The sequence below is a fragment of the Brassica napus genome, chromosome A5 (assembly GCF_020379485.1).
Source record: "Brassica napus cultivar Da-Ae chromosome A5, Da-Ae, whole genome shotgun sequence".
Taxonomy (NCBI): domain Eukaryota; kingdom Viridiplantae; phylum Streptophyta; class Magnoliopsida; order Brassicales; family Brassicaceae; genus Brassica; species Brassica napus.
The window spans coordinates 28,285,688-28,302,947 of NC_063438.1; the positions used below are offsets into that span (position 1 = coordinate 28,285,688).

The window sequence follows — 17,260 nt, forward strand, 5'->3', positions numbered from 1 at the left end:
TCAGAGGAAAACAACTATGGGTTCTGAATATGTTGGTTCAAAATTATTTTTTTTTTTTAAAGAATTTTGTGTATTTAAAATATTTTTGCATTTAAATCCATGTTTTTAAATTCGATCCGAATCTGCGGTATCTGATAATTCGATTTAGGCTTTTAAAAGTATCCATATTTTAAAAAATATTAAAACCGAAACTAACCAATTGAACCGATGGATTATCAATATGTAATTCAATTTGATTTTAAATTGTTATAGTTTCATAATTTGTCACTTTTTAATCCAAATTTTAAAGTTCATTGTTTTACAATTTTTATGAAATTATGACGTTTCTACGTAACTCTGATAGAGAAAATGATAACTATAAAATAATTAAGAACTCTAAATATGTCTTGATCATATTTCTCCCTTAATTAATTTTATTATAATTATTTTGTGTAATTTATTTTGTTAATTAATTTATATTAAAATCGGTTTAGTTTTTTTGTTAACAATTAGTGTTAGACATTTTTCTTTAGATAACATTTATGTTGAACATTTTTCATAATTAGTTTTGTTATTATATTTATTGTAAAATGTATAACGTTTATATATATATAGGTACAAGTTGGAAATTCTCCTGTTTATAAGACGGAGAGGAAACTCGGTAAGGGTGGACTTGGTCAAGTTTATGTTGGCAGGAGGGTGAGTGGTGGCAGTGGTAGGATTGGAGCAGATGCAATTGAGGTATTAGTAGAAAAAACCTTTTCAAAATCATGGGTGTTAGACCAAAAGTGTGATATTTTGAAAACCTGTTCAGGTAGCTCTGAAACTTGAACACCGAAATAGTAAAGGATGCAATTTTGGCCCACCTTACGAGTGGCAAGTGTACAAGTAAGAGTTGCATTCTCTAAATTTTCTCTTCTCCTTATTCGTCACTACTGATCTGTTCTTTCTCCTTTTTAATCTGCTGTAAAGTACGCTCAATAGCTGTTATGGAATTCCTGCTGTACATCATAAGGGTCGTCAAGGAGATTTTTACATCCTGGTAAGCTTTTAGTACGAGAGCCTCGTTACACGTTTAGATTAATAAGGTATTTTTCATTAAGAACTATTTATATTATTTCCAGGTCATGGACATGCTTGGTCCTAGCCTTTGGGATGTTTGGAATTCTTTAGCTCAATCGTAAGCACTTTGATCATGATTTATTTTCATCTCATATATGCTCATGTAGATATTCTAAATTTATATTAACTTGAATACTTAACAAATACTAGATTGAAAAGAATGGATGAAAAGATTCAGAAACTACATACTCTTTCACAAAGTCTTGATTTAACTTGAATAACACATAACAACAGCTAAATATTGACTCAACAAACCACCACAAAGTCTTGATTTAGACTCGACAGCTTAACCATATAAGATAACATAAACACTAGTTTTAAACAGGTAACACCATGTCAACTACGTGTAAGACTACTTGATAACATGGAACTTGATAGTGTGAACCATGTTGTTATTACGCTCCTTCTCTAACTCCCATACCATTTTGTCCGTCATTTTCACGCCATTCTTTTTTATTAAATCTCTATACCATGTGATATACACACTGCATTTCTTCTGAATCTTGATTTTCCCGAACTTTTTCCCAAACTTTTTAGTGAGTGGATCGAGGAGCTAATGAATGCCATAATTGGAGAATCATCAGTATCACATGCAAAATCAACCATTGACCCTGAAGGATAACCCTCGTTCTTCTGCACTAGATCCAAAATTACGGTAAATGAGATATAGCCATGCATCAATAATTAGAATCCTTAAAATTTATTTTGCTCAAAATTTTATTATATATTGACCTTGGTAAAATCTTATTTTGCTCAAAATTTTATTATATATTGACCTTAGTAAAATCTCTATAATGTTATTTGAGAAAGTGAGTTTTTACGTGTTGCACTCACGTTAATTTTTACAATGATTAATTACAAAACTACTTTATTGAATTAAAATATCATACATAATTATCATTATTAAAAAATATTTAATAACTTAACCGAAATTGATAAATCCGGTAACACAATGAACATGAAAAGACTAGCTCACGAAAGCAAGAGAGAATCATAGTGATCAAGGTACGTAGGTCTCAACATCTCCATGTGAACATCCCTCTATCTTTAAGCTATCCTTAAGGTTGTTGAATCTGAACTGTGATTGTACTAAAGTGATTAGAATCAGAAGTGATTGCGAAACACAAGCTCGCCGTTTTCAGAGGTACCTTTCAAATGAACAAGTAGATCCCCAGCAACATATCTCCACCGAGGAATCATAAATACAAGTAGACAACATATCTCCAAATTTTCATATAATACAACCCCATTTCATATAAAATTATGTCAATTAAAATTTTAAATTTAGTTTTTTTTCTAAACTTTTTCAGTAACATATATAATAAAAAAGAAATATTCATATAATAGAAAATGAAATCATATTTACAAAAAAGGAAAAAAAATATTATATAAAAATTTGGAGTTTAGAACATAACTATAGATTTTTAGGCGATATGCGCGAATTGTATATTTCAGTTGTTATATTTGTCGTTTATTAAAGATGTTTCTATTTTATTTTTTATTTGATTTAATATTTTTCTATATCACGTAATTTTAAATTTTGATTTAATATTAATCATTTTCTTTATGTTTGTTAACGTTAGTTTTGTATTGCAAATGTGACAGGAACATAGAAGAGTTTTTATCTTTTAAAAAGTGAGGTTAGCAAAACACTACTAGGTGATTTTATAACATACACTCTAACTAATAAAATATAATATTTTAATTAAGTGTTGTTTAAATTTAATAAAAAAAATTCGAAAATTATAAAATAATGTAATTTAGTCTTTGACAATATTTTATAATTGGATTTAATTCTTAAGAATATGTAAGCCATATTTTAAAATTCATTCTAGTTGTTTATATTGTTTTTTTGCATATATTTGCCTTAAGATAATCTTCCATTAACCAATCTCTTATTGGCAAACAGTTCTATGTGATATATTTATTTTCTTTTTGAATAGGCTCTTATTATATATATATATATATATATATATATATATATATATATATATATATATATATATATCTTTAAGATATATCCCATTTATATATTTTAGCTATTTGGCAATTTTGTGTCATAAGCACTATATGTATTTTTTTCAAAAACAAAAACAAAAAAACTGATTTTTTTAGTTATCTCATTTATATTGTCCATTGTTTTAATATATTATATTTTTTTGTATTACATTATTAATAATTAACAACAAACTCTTGTTTATACCAAGTTATTACAATTATAATAATTTTTATAAACTGATGGTCAAGCACTTGCTTGCTTCCTTCCTCTCTTGCTGGATAAACTGAAAGAGCTGACTTTCATGGGAGTTGCAATGACCAGAGGCGCTTCAGGTGAACCAGAGACTGCAGAGTTGTCGTTCATGAAACGGCTGTCCACAATAGATTCATTTCGAGGGACTATCTTGTAGCAATAGCATTTCTTCAGCCCTTCCTGCTCATGGTAGCATTCGTGAGATCCATCCTTCACTTGCTGAAAGTTCCATATCACACTGAATTTGCCAACAGTTGCCACCACATGACGCTCTTCTTTTCCATCCTCCGTGACCTGTATAAATATTGAATTTTACCACCAGAGGATAAACCTAAGATGGACTAAAAAAACACTATAACCTGTAATTTGAAAACTGTGGGACAAACTGAAAAAGACAAGTCAAATGTTGGGAAACTATACTTCAACTAAGTAATAAACTTCCTCAACAGTTAATTTAGACAGAAACACTTTCATAGTCACAAATCCAGCTACGCATTCCAGCAAAAAGACACCTACTCTTTCAAGTGAAAAGAGGCAAAAATCACATAGACAGCTGTGGTTTTAGTAAAGACTTGCACTTTACTATGAACAAGACATGCAAAGCAAGAATGTCAGAAATATAAGAGAAATATAAACATCAACTAGAGTTTTGCTTACCCATGAAAACTGAGCATTGCGGAACTTGTTGTTGGATCCAGCTAAATGGGCGTGGAGAGGTGTTAGCTTCAGCAACCTTGGTGCAGCCATCTTATTTCCCATGGAACCCTCAAAGCCAGTCTTTGTCTTACCAGCCTTATCAGTGAAAAGGGTAGAGATAACAATCAGATATGTATCAGTTGTACCAACTATCCATTTCCCATCGTAAGTAGCGTCCACATGAGTCACAGGCGCACCAAGTCCAGGGAAAGCCGTCATAGCCCTCCTAAAAGCGCTGCTTTCTGAGTAGAGTCTAATCTGTCCATCAAAACTGCCAGCAACAATTGAGCCATCACCAGTAGCTGCAAAGCAACTGAACCTAGTCCCTCTAGAAAACTGATGCCCCTGAGCCCAAGTCAAGACTATGGGGGCATTATTCGCAGTAGCAGTAGCGAGATCTTGAACCCTCCCATATGGGTCACGCATATCCCATCTGCAAAGCCTATTTTTATCCAAACCAAGAAAGGTAGATCCAGATGGGTCTAATTGAGCAGCTTTACCATCATTAGTAATGTCACTCATAGAGATGTCCACTCCATCTTTCTCAAACTTCCATTCCGAAATAACCTTGCCAGTTTCAATATCAAGCTGATGGATTCCTGGGGCTTGTTGACTCATGAGCAACAAGTTGGTCTCAGCTCTCATGAGAAGAGCCTTCTTATTCTTCCGTGCTGAGCCGTAAGCAGCCTCAAAGTTAACAGAAACACCTGTCCCATGCACCCCTTGCCTCATGTTCTTGAAAACCTGAATACCAGAATCACCCACAAGAAAGCTATGATCCAAAGCACCTAGAGCTAAGCTATGTATGCCCTCCTCACTCCTTGTCGTAGCAGCTTCCTCAAAAGCCTTAGTAAGGTCCAGTGGAGTTGCGGATTGTGGGCTCTTAAGCAAAATATCATCAGCTTCTTCCCACATGGAATCATCATCAGCAGCTTCAGGATTGGCCCACCCAATGAAATCTTCCTCAAAGATGCTAGCTAAACCGGCTTCGTTCAACTCAACACCATGATTGTTCTCAAACAAGCAACTGTTAAAGCTGCTTACAAAGGCGGTGGTGAGGTCTTCTCCTCTGCTGGTGAAGCGCAACGCCCAGTATCCACCATTAGCAACGAATTCAACTCTTTGATCTTTATATGCCTTCAATCGCATTTCATTGGAGACCTTCTCTCGGATCTTACTCCCGACCTTCAGAACCCACCATTCCTTCTCCGAATCTCCTCCTCCATCTTCTGGGGATGACTTGACGAAGCAGTAAGAGGTGGAATTTTCAGCTGCGACCCATTTGGCTTTGGGAGTGTTTCCATTGATGTAGCGCAAAAGATCAACCGAGGAGTTCGGAGGTGCTTGCTCCGTTGATGGGTATTTCAGCTTCAAGGCTCTGAGCTTTGATTCAACTTCGTCTAGTGATGAAGGAGATTTTAGACGACGATCACCATCCACCAACTCTTCTTCTTCCTCGTCTGATTCATAGATCTTTAGATCGTCCTGGCTGTGAGCTGATCCCATCTCGAAGAATTTTCTAAAGATAGAGGTGGAGAGGATCTGTGAAATGGAGGTGGAGAAAGAGGAGCTCAAGTTCCAAATTTGAAATACTAGACCACCGTTAACCCTAGCACTTTTTTTTTTTGTTAACATTGTTTCATTAGAAACTGGCCCAATGGGCAATACAATCTGGTATTGGGTTATTACAAGATTGGGTTATTACAAGATAGGCCGAGATAAAATTACAAGAAGCCCTAGCATTGAACAACAAACACACGAGGTGACTACAATTTTGATCACTTTCGAAGGCAGAGCATCACCACAATAATCACAAAAAAAAAAGAAAAAACTCTACAAACAACACGTCAGCTATTTATATGACGTAAAGAAGAATAAGGGTTGCTTTGAGCTTGAGCGCTACAATGGCCCTCCTCCATTTCTCAGACCAAAGTCTATATATATATATATATTATGCTACATGCTTCTGCTGTTGTCTGCCTGCTGCTATATTCCTTCTTTGTCACTCTTTTCTGATGTCTACTGCTGCTCTTTAGCCATTCAATCCCAAAGTATACTCGCACATAAGTTGTATTTGGTTTTGACGCTGCCACTTCTTCCATCTGGTATCTAAGATGGAGATTGAAATAGTCTCCGTGGAGAGTCATGACCTCTTCCACAAGCCACCCCTTCTTATCTGGCACAAGTGACTTTTGCTGTGTGCTTGTTACTTCTCCTCTCTAACGTGATATCCTCTTATCTCTGTAGTATGTCTGCCTCTCGTACAAATCAGCCTTCTCTGACTCCCACGGGCTGCATGAATAGCAATTGCAAGTAGATAGAGAATGGCTGGTATCATGTATTGAATATGAATAACAGAGAATTATGAAAGACATATTATGAAAGACAAATGAACTTCTATTGAGTAATTTATCATATGTCAAAGTAAGGGTAGATCTTTAAATTGTATGACTCCTCACTTAATAGAAATCGATGTTAAGAAACGAAACGAAAAGAAAATGTTCCAATATACCGTTTTTTTTTAACATGTCAGTCAAGCATCGCAGGTGACCTTGCGTATGTTTTCTCTAAACTAAAGAATGGGAAGTTGAGAGAATATGTAGTTACCTCGCCAGATGATGCCATGAAATTAATCAAGCAATAAATTGATCATTTATGGCCACCTGTATATCTACGTGCAAGCTACAAGACGGTAAACATTCAGGGAAATTAACACAGATCAGCACCTATAGCTCTAACCTTAAAATCAGCAGAAAAAAACAAAATAAACATTCAATTTTGGAACCCTAATGACACCGTCAATTGAACCAAATGCAACTCAAGGGCCATCATTACCAGATGATCTTGAAAGGAACTCCCTGCTGCAAAGAAAGGAGGAACGTTGGAGCAGAATAATTCGGAAAAGTAGAAGCCTGTTTGAACACACACACAGAGATATTAACTTGTCATAGTCTACACATTTCCAGCACTAGTAACTAAGGAGGTCTTTCCAGGATTCAATATGTCAAACAAGCCATGATCCAAAATTAGAGAAAGGGCAATGAACTTACCAGAGAGGTGAAACCGGACGTGAGAAGATTGACAGCAGATGGAGATTCAGCAGCTGCAGAGCGTTTGCGCCACAGTTGCCAGTAACGCACATCATCGTCATAAAACTTCACCTGCTTAACACTTGTAGATGGAAAGAACAAGATGTCAGCTGATTATCAATTTTTTACATAAATAAAAAAATGCAGCGGCAAAGATGTATTACCTTCCTCCTCGAATGGCCTGAGAAAAAACATGAACGTCAGTCATTAACCGCACACTCGTTATACCAGAATAGAACGTAGAATTGACAGTAACAGAGAGTATTTTACCTTCACGGGGAATGTGCCTAGTGGAAGTTTAGTTTGTAAGAAGCTTTCTGAGTCTCCCAATGGCTTTAACTTGATTAGATAATAATGTGGTAATAAGCTCTTCTGTTGTAATAGGAAAGTCTGGTGCTAACCCACAAGACCGGTCATAATCCTTTCTTGTAACTCACTCTTCATCTCATGCAACACACCTTTCTTCTTAATCTACTCCTTTTCTTTCTTGGTGTCTCCAAGATCTTCATTTGAATGATCAGATACCATTGAAGATCGCTAGCTTTTCCCTTTTTTTTTTCTGGTTCCCATATTCTGGCGGTGACTTTGAGCGTTACTCCACCACCACCTACAGCTACCTCACTGGCCCTTCTTTCATCCAGGTCATCACCATCACTAGAGTCCCTGTATACACAAATACAGTTGCAGTGACATTGTTATAAACCTAATCACTCGTAAGACACAGTAGTGTAAGCACAGCTTTACCGAGTGCTTACTTACCACTTCGGAGACAAGAATAGTGAACGATGCTTCATCGCAAATAAGATTCGAATAGGCTTGAGAGTGTGGACTGAGTCTGAGAGGATTTAAGCCTGCAAAACCCGAAAGCATAGAGATGGCTCATCAAACCAAGACTCACTGAAAGGCATTAACCTAAAAATACTACATTGCGAAGCATGATTGCTCACCTAATAGAAAGAAAACTCAATTCCCTAATAGCTGCTTCTTTAATAGCTGCAGCAGCCTGAAACCTAGCAGACGCCACCTGAGAATTCTCTGGAAGTACAAAAACACACACATTTTGAGTCAAACAGCTGTAACTTAACGTCAAGTTACTTGTGTATACGCTATCAATTCACAAAAACTCATAAACACTTCAATTTGAAATGCAAACGCACGCACATCCTAAGCTTCCTTCGATGTATTAGGAATCCAAACAGATCAGCGAGGAAACAAAGGTTGATGCGTAAGTATAAAGGAAGAAGCGAAACCTGAATGTAAGTTCAATCGCGCGCACGGTAGATTGTAGCTGAGCCAAATCCTCCGCTCCTCCTCCGGCGATTCCATTTAAAGTATAAGAGGTAAATTCGAAAGTGTGAGCGGCGGAGAAAGGGATGGGGAGAGAGATGAGGTGGAATCGATGCTTTCACAATGGGCCGCGGGCTTTGAGAATTGATTAATTATACGGCCCAATACATGGCCCAATTAATTATATTTGAATTCATTAAAAGTTAAACGCATGTCCACTCAGGTTGTAAACCCCATTTTGGCGCACACACTTTTGAAACTTTAAAATTATAAGTGTTTCCAAAATAAAGAGATGTAAAAAAAAATTAAATTGCCTTTTATTTTATTTTTTTGCTGGGTTAAATACTTTTTTTTTCCAAATATTATTAAAAAGAATTTATCATCATTTTATAAACATAATATAAAAGTTAAAAAAAAAAAACTATATACATAATCATCTATCTATTCTATAAAAAGAGGCATCAAACATGAAATGTATAATTACTTAGATTAAGTTGAAACGATTATATATTTATCACAGTAATGATTGTAACCGTTTTAAATCGTACATGTAATATACTTGTAGTAGAACATGTTTATATACGTTTCAGTAAAATGGTAATCAATTTTATTTTAACTGAGGTTTTTACTTAATATTAGGGCCCAAACATACAATTTGGGTTCGGAACGGTTTGGTCCTTTGTCGATCCCAACAAATATAAGGTTGTGACATTCAATTTGGGTTCGGTACGGTTTGGTCTAATCGACCTACCTGACGAACTCCAAGTAAATCCAGTTGTTGATAGATTGGTTAAGTATCGAGGAAAAGCCTGTTTGGTGAAATACGACAACTGTTTCGACCTTCCCGATGGAAAAAGAGTGTATCGATTATTTGTCAAAGAGGAGAATGAAGAGAAACTGAGTCCAATGTTTAATAGATTGAAGCTAAGCCATATGTGCTTGCATGCACCAAATTAAAGACTGTCCTCTATAACGACTACATGTCAAGTAGTTGTGCTCTTGCTATTTTGTGATTCCAATAGAGAAATTTGATTCTTTTGTTTTCTTCGGTATAGTGTTATTATCAATAAGTCATTAGGGTTGTTTGTCGTTCTGTCTCTCAAGTAGTACTAGTTAAGTATTATTGGGTATGTTATTTAATCTTTGCTTTAAGTTAAAGAATAATGTTCTATCAGTTTCAGACCTTTATTTATATGCTCTTGCATTGGATTAATACGTGTAATCATCTTCTTTTGGAAGAATCAAAGAACCAAACAAAAAAAATCTTGAGTTTTTTCAATAGAAAAAATACAATAGGACAGTAAACAAAACAGCAGATCATTTACAGAAAATAATCTTGTTTATGTCAATTTTCAGTTGAAGATGCACGTATTCAATAATCTTCGAAGAATCAACGATTTTGAGATATTTGAAATTGCATTGTCACTTGGAAATATGAACAATTTTTGAAGAGAAAGAAGAAGTTTGATAAATATATTCATTGACTCATATTAACTACTATTTAATATTAATTATAATATTTTATTTGTTAATTATAAATTGGTGAAAAGTTATACAAATGATAAAAAAAAACCTTATGTGCTCACTGGGCCATGGAGCGGGTGCACTGCTTGCACTTGGTCTTCGGCCAGTCTTGTACATAACAAGAACTTATTTTAGTCAAGTCAAAACTCAAAATGACATAGAAAAAATGGGTGCACACATGTTTCAACTCCAATAAGAAATGATCTAAGACTACTACTAAACATTTGAAATATTACATGAGACTGGACAGAAAGATTAAATCAAGCAAACACCAGCCAAGAGTCATCAAAAATCAAACTTCCATACTCTAAAGTTTTTTTTTTTGTTTTTAGTTTCTAAATTCTTCTCATACTCTATTTGCTTTAACCAATGGAGTTTTTTAAAAAATGCATCTAATTAGCTTCCACTGATAGAATTTTTTTAAAGATTACAGAGAAAATCAACAATAGGTAAGGATTGTATGAGTTCTTATTACTGAACTCCCAAGGGGGGTCTCATGATCCCCAGCCTCTGATAACGGTAGCTTGAGCCACACGGTTAACACCTAGGGAGAAAGCTCCCATACGGAGATCACATGAGTGAGTCTTACACATATCTTTCAGATCTTTAAAGCCACGAGTCATGTAACTCTTTAGCTCCTTGTTCACCTTTTCCTCATCCCACATGAATCCTTGTATGTTCTGCACATACACACACAGACAGTACGAGAATCAGTGTTTTGATCGATTGAGTTATATGTTCTGCCTTATTGGTTTGAGTGTCGTACCTGAACCCACTCGAAGTAACTTACAATGACTCCTCCTGAGTTTGCGTATATGTCTGGAAGAATCACAACACCTTTCTTCCTCAATATCTGCAGAGAAGGATAACACATTTAGTCTCTGTCACAGAGTTAGAACAAAGAATCACATTTGCAAACCTCGTCAGCTTCAGGATCAGTTGGATGATTAGCACCTTCAATGATGAACTTTGCTTTAATCTCATTTGCATTTTCCCTACACGCAAACAAACTCAGAGTTTCAAAATGAAGGTCCATAGAAAAAGGTTAACTTGTGTAGCAAGAAACTATCAAAGACCTGTGGATGACGCCACCTAGAGCTGCAGGGACAAGAATATCACAATCTTCAACAAGAACTGAATCAGCATCGATGGCATCAGCACCATCAAACCCTTTGACTCCTATGTTTTCTTCGGTATGCTCAAGCAAACCAGAGATATTGATTCCATCCTTGTTCTTGATTGCTCCTGTCACATCGTTCACTGCCACAATCTTCCCACCTTTCTCATTTATCAACTTCGCCGCCCAAGAACCAACATTTCCAAAACCCTAAAAAACAGAGAATATATGAGTGCCTTCCTACGCAAGCAACTGAAAACTTATCATCTTTAAGTACTTGGATGGCGAATCTCTGTCCAGCTATGCTCTTTCCATGTTCATTGAGTAGAGCTTCTGTTGCGAATAACACTCCTCTTCCTGTAGCAGCATCTCTCCCCAGTGATCCACCAAGATCCTGCTCAAAACATCCATCCTCAATAACCATATAAACCAAACAGACCTAAATCTTGTTAGAACAGGCACTTACAATGGGTTTGCCGGTCACAATAGCTGGAGAATGTCCGTGAAATTTCGAGTATTCATCAAGAATCCACGCCATTGTCTTTAACACAATGCATGATTATATTCAGACAACATCAACACATAAGTACAAGAAATAAGATTTTAAATGATGGTATTTACAAAACCTGAGGACCGGTTCCCATATCAGGAGCAGGAACATCGGTATGAATACCAATGAGGTCATGGATCTTCTGTGTGAAAACTCGTGTCAAACGTTCGAGCTCTGAGATGCTTAGCTCGCTCGGGTCACAACCAATCCCTCCTTTGGCTCCACCGTAAGGTATCTTAGCCACAGCTGTTTTCCATGTCATGAGCTGTGCCAATGCGTTTACTTCATCCGGTTCCACCTTGTCAATAACCAAAATCCGGTTTAGTTCATACCATAATCGAAGTTAATTATTTTGGTTTAAATGAAAGCAAACCTCTGGATGATATCTGATGCCACCTTTCATGGGACCTCTTGCATTGTCATGCTGGACTCTGAATCCAACGAATGATGCAAGAGTTCCATCGTCTTTTGGTATGGTACATTCCACCTGCAACAATTGGTTATATTCCGGTTTAGTGATCTTTAATCAGACCGGTTAGAAAACAGAAAACGGACCTTGATTTCTCTGAAGGGAATGAGAAGACTTTGCTCGAGCTTTGAGTCCAAACCAAGAAGCCTAGAAGCAAGCTTGAAGTTTCTGTTGGTTGCCGCTAAAGCGTTCATGGTGTTCTTAATTTTTGGTTTATTCGACTTTGAAAAGAAAGCTACTGGAAAATGTGATTCTTGGTATTGCAAGTGTGTATATATATAGAGAGAGATACCTACACACTTCGTGTTTGTGTTTGTGTATATATGCTTCATAAACTAGAAGAAGAAAATGATACTGTTTATGGTGGCACATAAATGAGAATTTGTATAAGGAAAATGAATAATCCAAATGATATGGTAACCCCATAACTGATCCTGATTTTGAATTGTCACAGCAGTATGTCTTTTTTTAAGTAAACAATTATCACAAACACACATACATATATATACATAAATATTGTAGAATTCAGTATAAAGTATTTCTATATCCATACACTTGAACATAGTTCATAGTAATGAATCTTGCATGTCATGAGATCTTTACGTGTCTTTTTTTGTAAATGAGATCTTTACGTGTTATTAACTTATATTAGTCCCCCCTACATCTATATAAAGTATACACTTCTGTGAGCAGTGACAAAATAAACGTATACACTTAGTGAGCTTGTAGCAAAACGAAAGAAAAACGTATACATTTCTTACACATATAATATTCAGCTTTTATTGTAAATATTCTTCCCATATGTACATTCTTTCTAAGTAATCGAATCAAAATCTTTAGAGAATTAGTTAAGAATTACAAGATTCCACCATCAAAGAATCTTTTGGAAAAAGATTCCTCCATGATTTATGCTTCCACTAATTAATTGAATTTTACGTAGATTTCCACCAAGATTTATTTCCCTTGCACTTTCCAAAAGAAGATATTAAATCCATTAAATATGGTAAGAACATTTTTACAAAAAGAAAAAAATATATGGTAAGAACATTGACCGTAACAATTTAGGAAACTTGACTGCAGCCTTGAATGGGCTTTAGCCTATTATTTTCCCAAATAATGTGCCCAATAACGTAACAAGTCTCGAGGGACCGAGTCTTTGTTACTGCCATGTGTCCCACTGTTGTCTCCAACTGTCTGCCACTCCCGTTAATGTCGGTTCTCGTTTTCCCACTCGCAATGACCCCCAAAAAAATAGAGAAGGAACAAAGCAAAAGGTAAACAAAGGAACAACATTATTATATCTTTGTGAAATTTCAAGAAGACTGGTCATGTTTAATTGTTTTTGAACGTGTCTTTGCAGCTTAATAGCAGTTTCTGGTGGTAGATCAGATCATTAGGAAAGGGTTTTGAGAATGTCGACAAACATATTTTGGCAAGAATCACCCATTGGGAAAACTGAAAGGCAGAAGCTGCTGAACCAGAAGGGTTGTGTGGTGTGGATCACAGGGCTGAGTGGCTCAGGTCAATCTCCTTAACAGCAATCTTATCTTTGAATAACCTAAGATGCTTTGTAAATGTCTAAAGTTAATTCTTATGTTACATATAATCTTTCTCCATATTTAAAATCTAAGCGTAAAACTTACGCAGGAAAAAGCACGTTGGCTTGCTCGCTAAGTAGAGAGTTGTACACCCGGGGAAAGCTATCTTACATCCTTGATGGGGATAACCTTCGTCATGGCTTGAACAAAGATCTCGGTTTCAAGGCAGAGGATAGAGTGGAAAATATACGCAGAGTTGGTAAGTACATAGTTGCATATTATCATTTGAATTAGGTTTATATGTAAGTCTGAATCCTAAGAAGGTTATGAGCACAAATAAAAATACTTAAAAGGGCTCTCATAGTATTTGTAAACCAAACCATTATGTGTATTAAACGCAGGAGAAGTAGCGAAACTCTTTGCTGATGCTGGTTTGATCTGCATTGCTAGCCTCATATCGCCATATAGGAAAGACCGTGACGCTTGTAGGGAAATGATGCGGGGCTCATCTTTTATCGAGGCAAGCCATTCACATTCAGACTTTTCAGCTTAAAAAACATATTATTTGATGTTGTGTGGCATAAACTCTTTAGGTTTACATGAATATGTCTCTACAATTGTGTGAAGCAAGAGACCCTAAAGGCTTATATAAGCTTGCACGTGCAGGAAAGATCAAAGGTGAGTTAACAGAAGCTTCCATAGAGTAACAGAAGATAGCACATTGCTGCCATATCATTTGAATATTTTAACAAAAGGCTTCTTGTGCAGGCTTCACAGGGATTGATGATCCATATGAATCTCCCTTGAATTGTGAGGTATGATCCATGTGAATATATATAATTATTCACCAAGGATCACTCAAAATCCACGTGTGTGAATATGTTTCTTTTGTTTGTTGGTATGTTTTGAAACAAATGAAATAGATAGAGCTGAAAGAGAAGGAAGGAGAGTGTCCTTCCCCTGTAGCTATGGCAGAGGAAGTCATCGCTTATTTAGAAGCCAAAGGCTTCCTTCAAAACCAGTAACCACCACCAGAATCCAACCAAGTCACATTTGATTTTCCTTTTTTTTAATAAGTGTTGGCTGCTTTCTTTATGTTTCTTCACTCTCCTGAAACAATGCAAATGCAAAGAAGTTTGAACTATGAAAGATATGTTACAGTTTTCTTCCTTTGCAACGTTTATTTTTTGATATAATAAAAGCAAACAAGTCATTCAACAGTATCAATCCTTTTTAGAGTACCTGTGGAGGAGAATCTTTTTTTTTTCCCTGAAAATAATACTTTCATTACCATTAAACCGTTAAGCAGGAGGCTAAGTAGGAGGCCAGTTAACCGCAGCAATGAGATCTCTATCTTCAACATCAAGTATAGTATTATAAAAAAACTGAGACTATAATTAGCTTTGAACTGCCCAAATGCAGCCTTGAAGATAAGCCTTCATGTCAGAATGAACTGAATAGCTAGAACGTCTGCTATGAATAGGAACAAAGCTTTGATCATTCCTTAAAGACCCAAGAGAAACCAGCAATAAGGATTCTGAGAATCAATTATTTGAGCTGAAGACCATTGAAGTACATCATCTTGAACCTTCTTGGCTATATTTGGAACTGAAAATATGTAGTACCTTCAAAGATTAGCCCAAACTGATTATTTTTTTTTATCTTAGAATAGTGAATAAATGGGTTATTCAATATATTATCTATTATTTATTTTAAACAACAAAACTGACATGATTTTTAGCAAAAAAAAACTTACATATATAAGATTCTATGTGCTTTAACTTTTATTCATTAACATACACTCTAATTATGACATATTGACCAACTACTTCATTTAATTTATTAAATCAAATTGTTATTATATAATTGTTTCTTTTCAAGCTTTCATTGACTATACATAACATAAGATATAAAAACTAACAATCCAACCGCCCATTACTTTTCCAAATAAACAACCTGAGAAAATTATAATTCAGATGACATAACATTTATAAAATGATGAATTCAATAAGTTATATATCAGTTATTCGTTTATCATGGATGCTAATGACAAAATTTGTACAATCTCTTAATCTTTCTTAAGATACAACATTTAAACAATCTATACAATTCTAGATTGAAAGTAATGGTCTATTCAATGTTTGAACCAAATTTACCGGTTAATAAGTGAGGCAATCAAAATTTATAATTCAAATATTATATAAAATTATATCAAATAACATCTATTATAGAGTTAGGAAACAATACTAAAATACTTACAACTAGTTAAATCTTAAAATAATCTGTGTGGATGCACGTATCAAGATCTAGCTAACTCTTAAAATAATAAGTTTCTTTGATCGATTGCTTCTTTTGGAATATTTTAAGCATATTGGATCTAATCGAATCTTATTTAGGTTTATCCTCGAATACACTGTTCTATCAAATCTCTTCGGAGGATTGATTACTCCTTTGAGTTGAAAACGATTACTACGGAGAACATTAAATTGAAAGTAGTAGCAGCCATTGACTCTCTCGTTCCTCTGGAAACTGAATCAATCATGCCTTGTTCATCCTAATTGGATGAAAAAATTGAAATGAAACCAAATCGGCCCAGCCCAGCCCAGCAGAAAGCAACTCAATTCTCATTAATCTCTCCTACATTTATCCCACATCAGTTACTTGAAGTGTTTTGTGTGTCTTTATATATCATATTGGATGCTGGACTGAGTGTCCACAGGTGATGTAGGGCCAGTATACGATGTGAAGGCAGCATTGCCAATAATATTGAGCACATAGTGTCTCTCTAACTGATGTGAGTCCCCAATTTTTTTTCCCAAACAAAATTATGTGATAATAATCTCTCTTTTTTTTTCCTAAAATTCTCAACACTTTTATTTTGTAAAAAAGTATTTTTATTTTTCTTTCCTAAATCCTAACCAAAATATAAATAGCAATTAGCATATTTAGAGTTAACAAACGATAGATAGGAGTGTTAAATACGACATCCTTAGGTATAAACAATTGTAAAAAATACTCTCTCCGTTTCAAAAAGATACATATTTAAGAATTTTCACATATATTAAAAAAATACATTAAAGTTTTATTGAAATGCATTGTTTTTGTGAATAATAATTTCTCATAACTTTTAGCCGACAAAAATTCAATAAACATCATTAACGTTTTTAAAATTTATAATTTTTCATTAAATAATACATTGAAAATTTGAAATGGTAAAACATGTATCTTTTTGAAATAATATTTTTTTTTCTAGAATATAGATATTTCTGAAATGGATGGAGTTTTATTTATCTAATAATAATAATGACGATTATATATCACTATTTTTTGCTTAATAATATTTTTTTCTAGAATATAGATCTTTCTGAAACGAAAGGATTATTATTTATCTAATAATAATGACGATTATATATCATTAATTATTTGTAATATAATGTTTTTATTTTTCTCTCTTGGATCCTTGTTTCCTGTTTTCGTATCAAATTGTTTTGATCATAGAAAAAAATAGATTTACAGAAGATAACATTAGGAGACTGGTTCTTTTTTTTTTGGTTGGAGCAAAGCAGACTGGTTTAAATACATGGAAGCAAAAACAAATAGTGGATGAGACCAGGCTCGTCCTTGTATTAAAGCAGGTA

General features: G+C 34.8%; 4 protein-coding genes across 5 annotated transcripts; 2 read left to right on the top strand and 2 right to left on the bottom strand.

Annotated features, from left to right (window-relative positions):
* Positions 1-207: 207 nt before the first annotated feature.
* LOC106417949 (casein kinase 1-like protein HD16) lies at positions 208-1,234 on the top strand. Its single transcript, XM_048779173.1, has 5 exons — positions 208-222; positions 595-720; positions 794-867; positions 952-1,021; positions 1,104-1,234. The coding sequence occupies exons 1-5, from the start codon at positions 208-210 to the stop codon at positions 1,161-1,163; spliced, it is 345 nt and encodes a 114-aa protein (XP_048635130.1). The 3' UTR covers positions 1,164-1,234.
* Positions 1,235-3,193: 1,959 nt separating this feature from the next.
* On the bottom strand, positions 3,194-5,637 carry LOC125609165 (protein CYPRO4-like). The gene is made up of 2 exons (XM_048780230.1): positions 4,010-5,637; positions 3,194-3,646 (listed from the first exon to the last, which is right to left on the bottom strand). The coding sequence occupies exons 1-2, from the start codon at positions 5,552-5,554 to the stop codon at positions 3,344-3,346; spliced, it is 1,848 nt and encodes a 615-aa protein (XP_048636187.1). The 5' UTR covers positions 5,555-5,637; the 3' UTR covers positions 3,194-3,343.
* Positions 5,638-10,280: 4,643 nt separating this feature from the next.
* On the bottom strand, positions 10,281-12,746 carry LOC106443238 (probable glutamate dehydrogenase 3). Its single transcript, XM_013884810.3, has 9 exons — positions 12,171-12,746; positions 11,989-12,102; positions 11,692-11,913; positions 11,532-11,606; positions 11,343-11,459; positions 11,025-11,275; positions 10,868-10,943; positions 10,715-10,801; positions 10,281-10,628 (listed from the first exon to the last, which is right to left on the bottom strand). Exons 1-9 carry the CDS (start codon positions 12,414-12,416, stop codon positions 10,443-10,445), a joined length of 1,374 nt encoding a protein of 457 aa, XP_013740264.3. The 5' UTR covers positions 12,417-12,746; the 3' UTR covers positions 10,281-10,442.
* Positions 12,747-13,242: 496 nt separating this feature from the next.
* On the top strand, positions 13,243-14,792 carry LOC106417713 (adenylyl-sulfate kinase 3). 2 transcript variants are annotated; one of them, XM_048780232.1, is made up of 7 exons: positions 13,243-13,358; positions 13,445-13,605; positions 13,732-13,881; positions 14,024-14,142; positions 14,216-14,300; positions 14,391-14,437; positions 14,546-14,792. In XM_048780232.1, exons 2-7 carry the CDS (start codon positions 13,497-13,499, stop codon positions 14,645-14,647), a joined length of 612 nt encoding a protein of 203 aa, XP_048636189.1. In that variant the 5' UTR covers positions 13,243-13,358; positions 13,445-13,496; the 3' UTR covers positions 14,648-14,792. The 2 variants fall into 2 exon arrangements, with proteins under 2 accessions (XP_048636189.1, XP_013713941.2); XM_013858487.2 differs by lacking the exon at positions 13,243-13,358 and having other exon boundaries at positions 13,365-13,605.
* Positions 14,793-17,260: the final 2,468 nt, after the last annotated feature.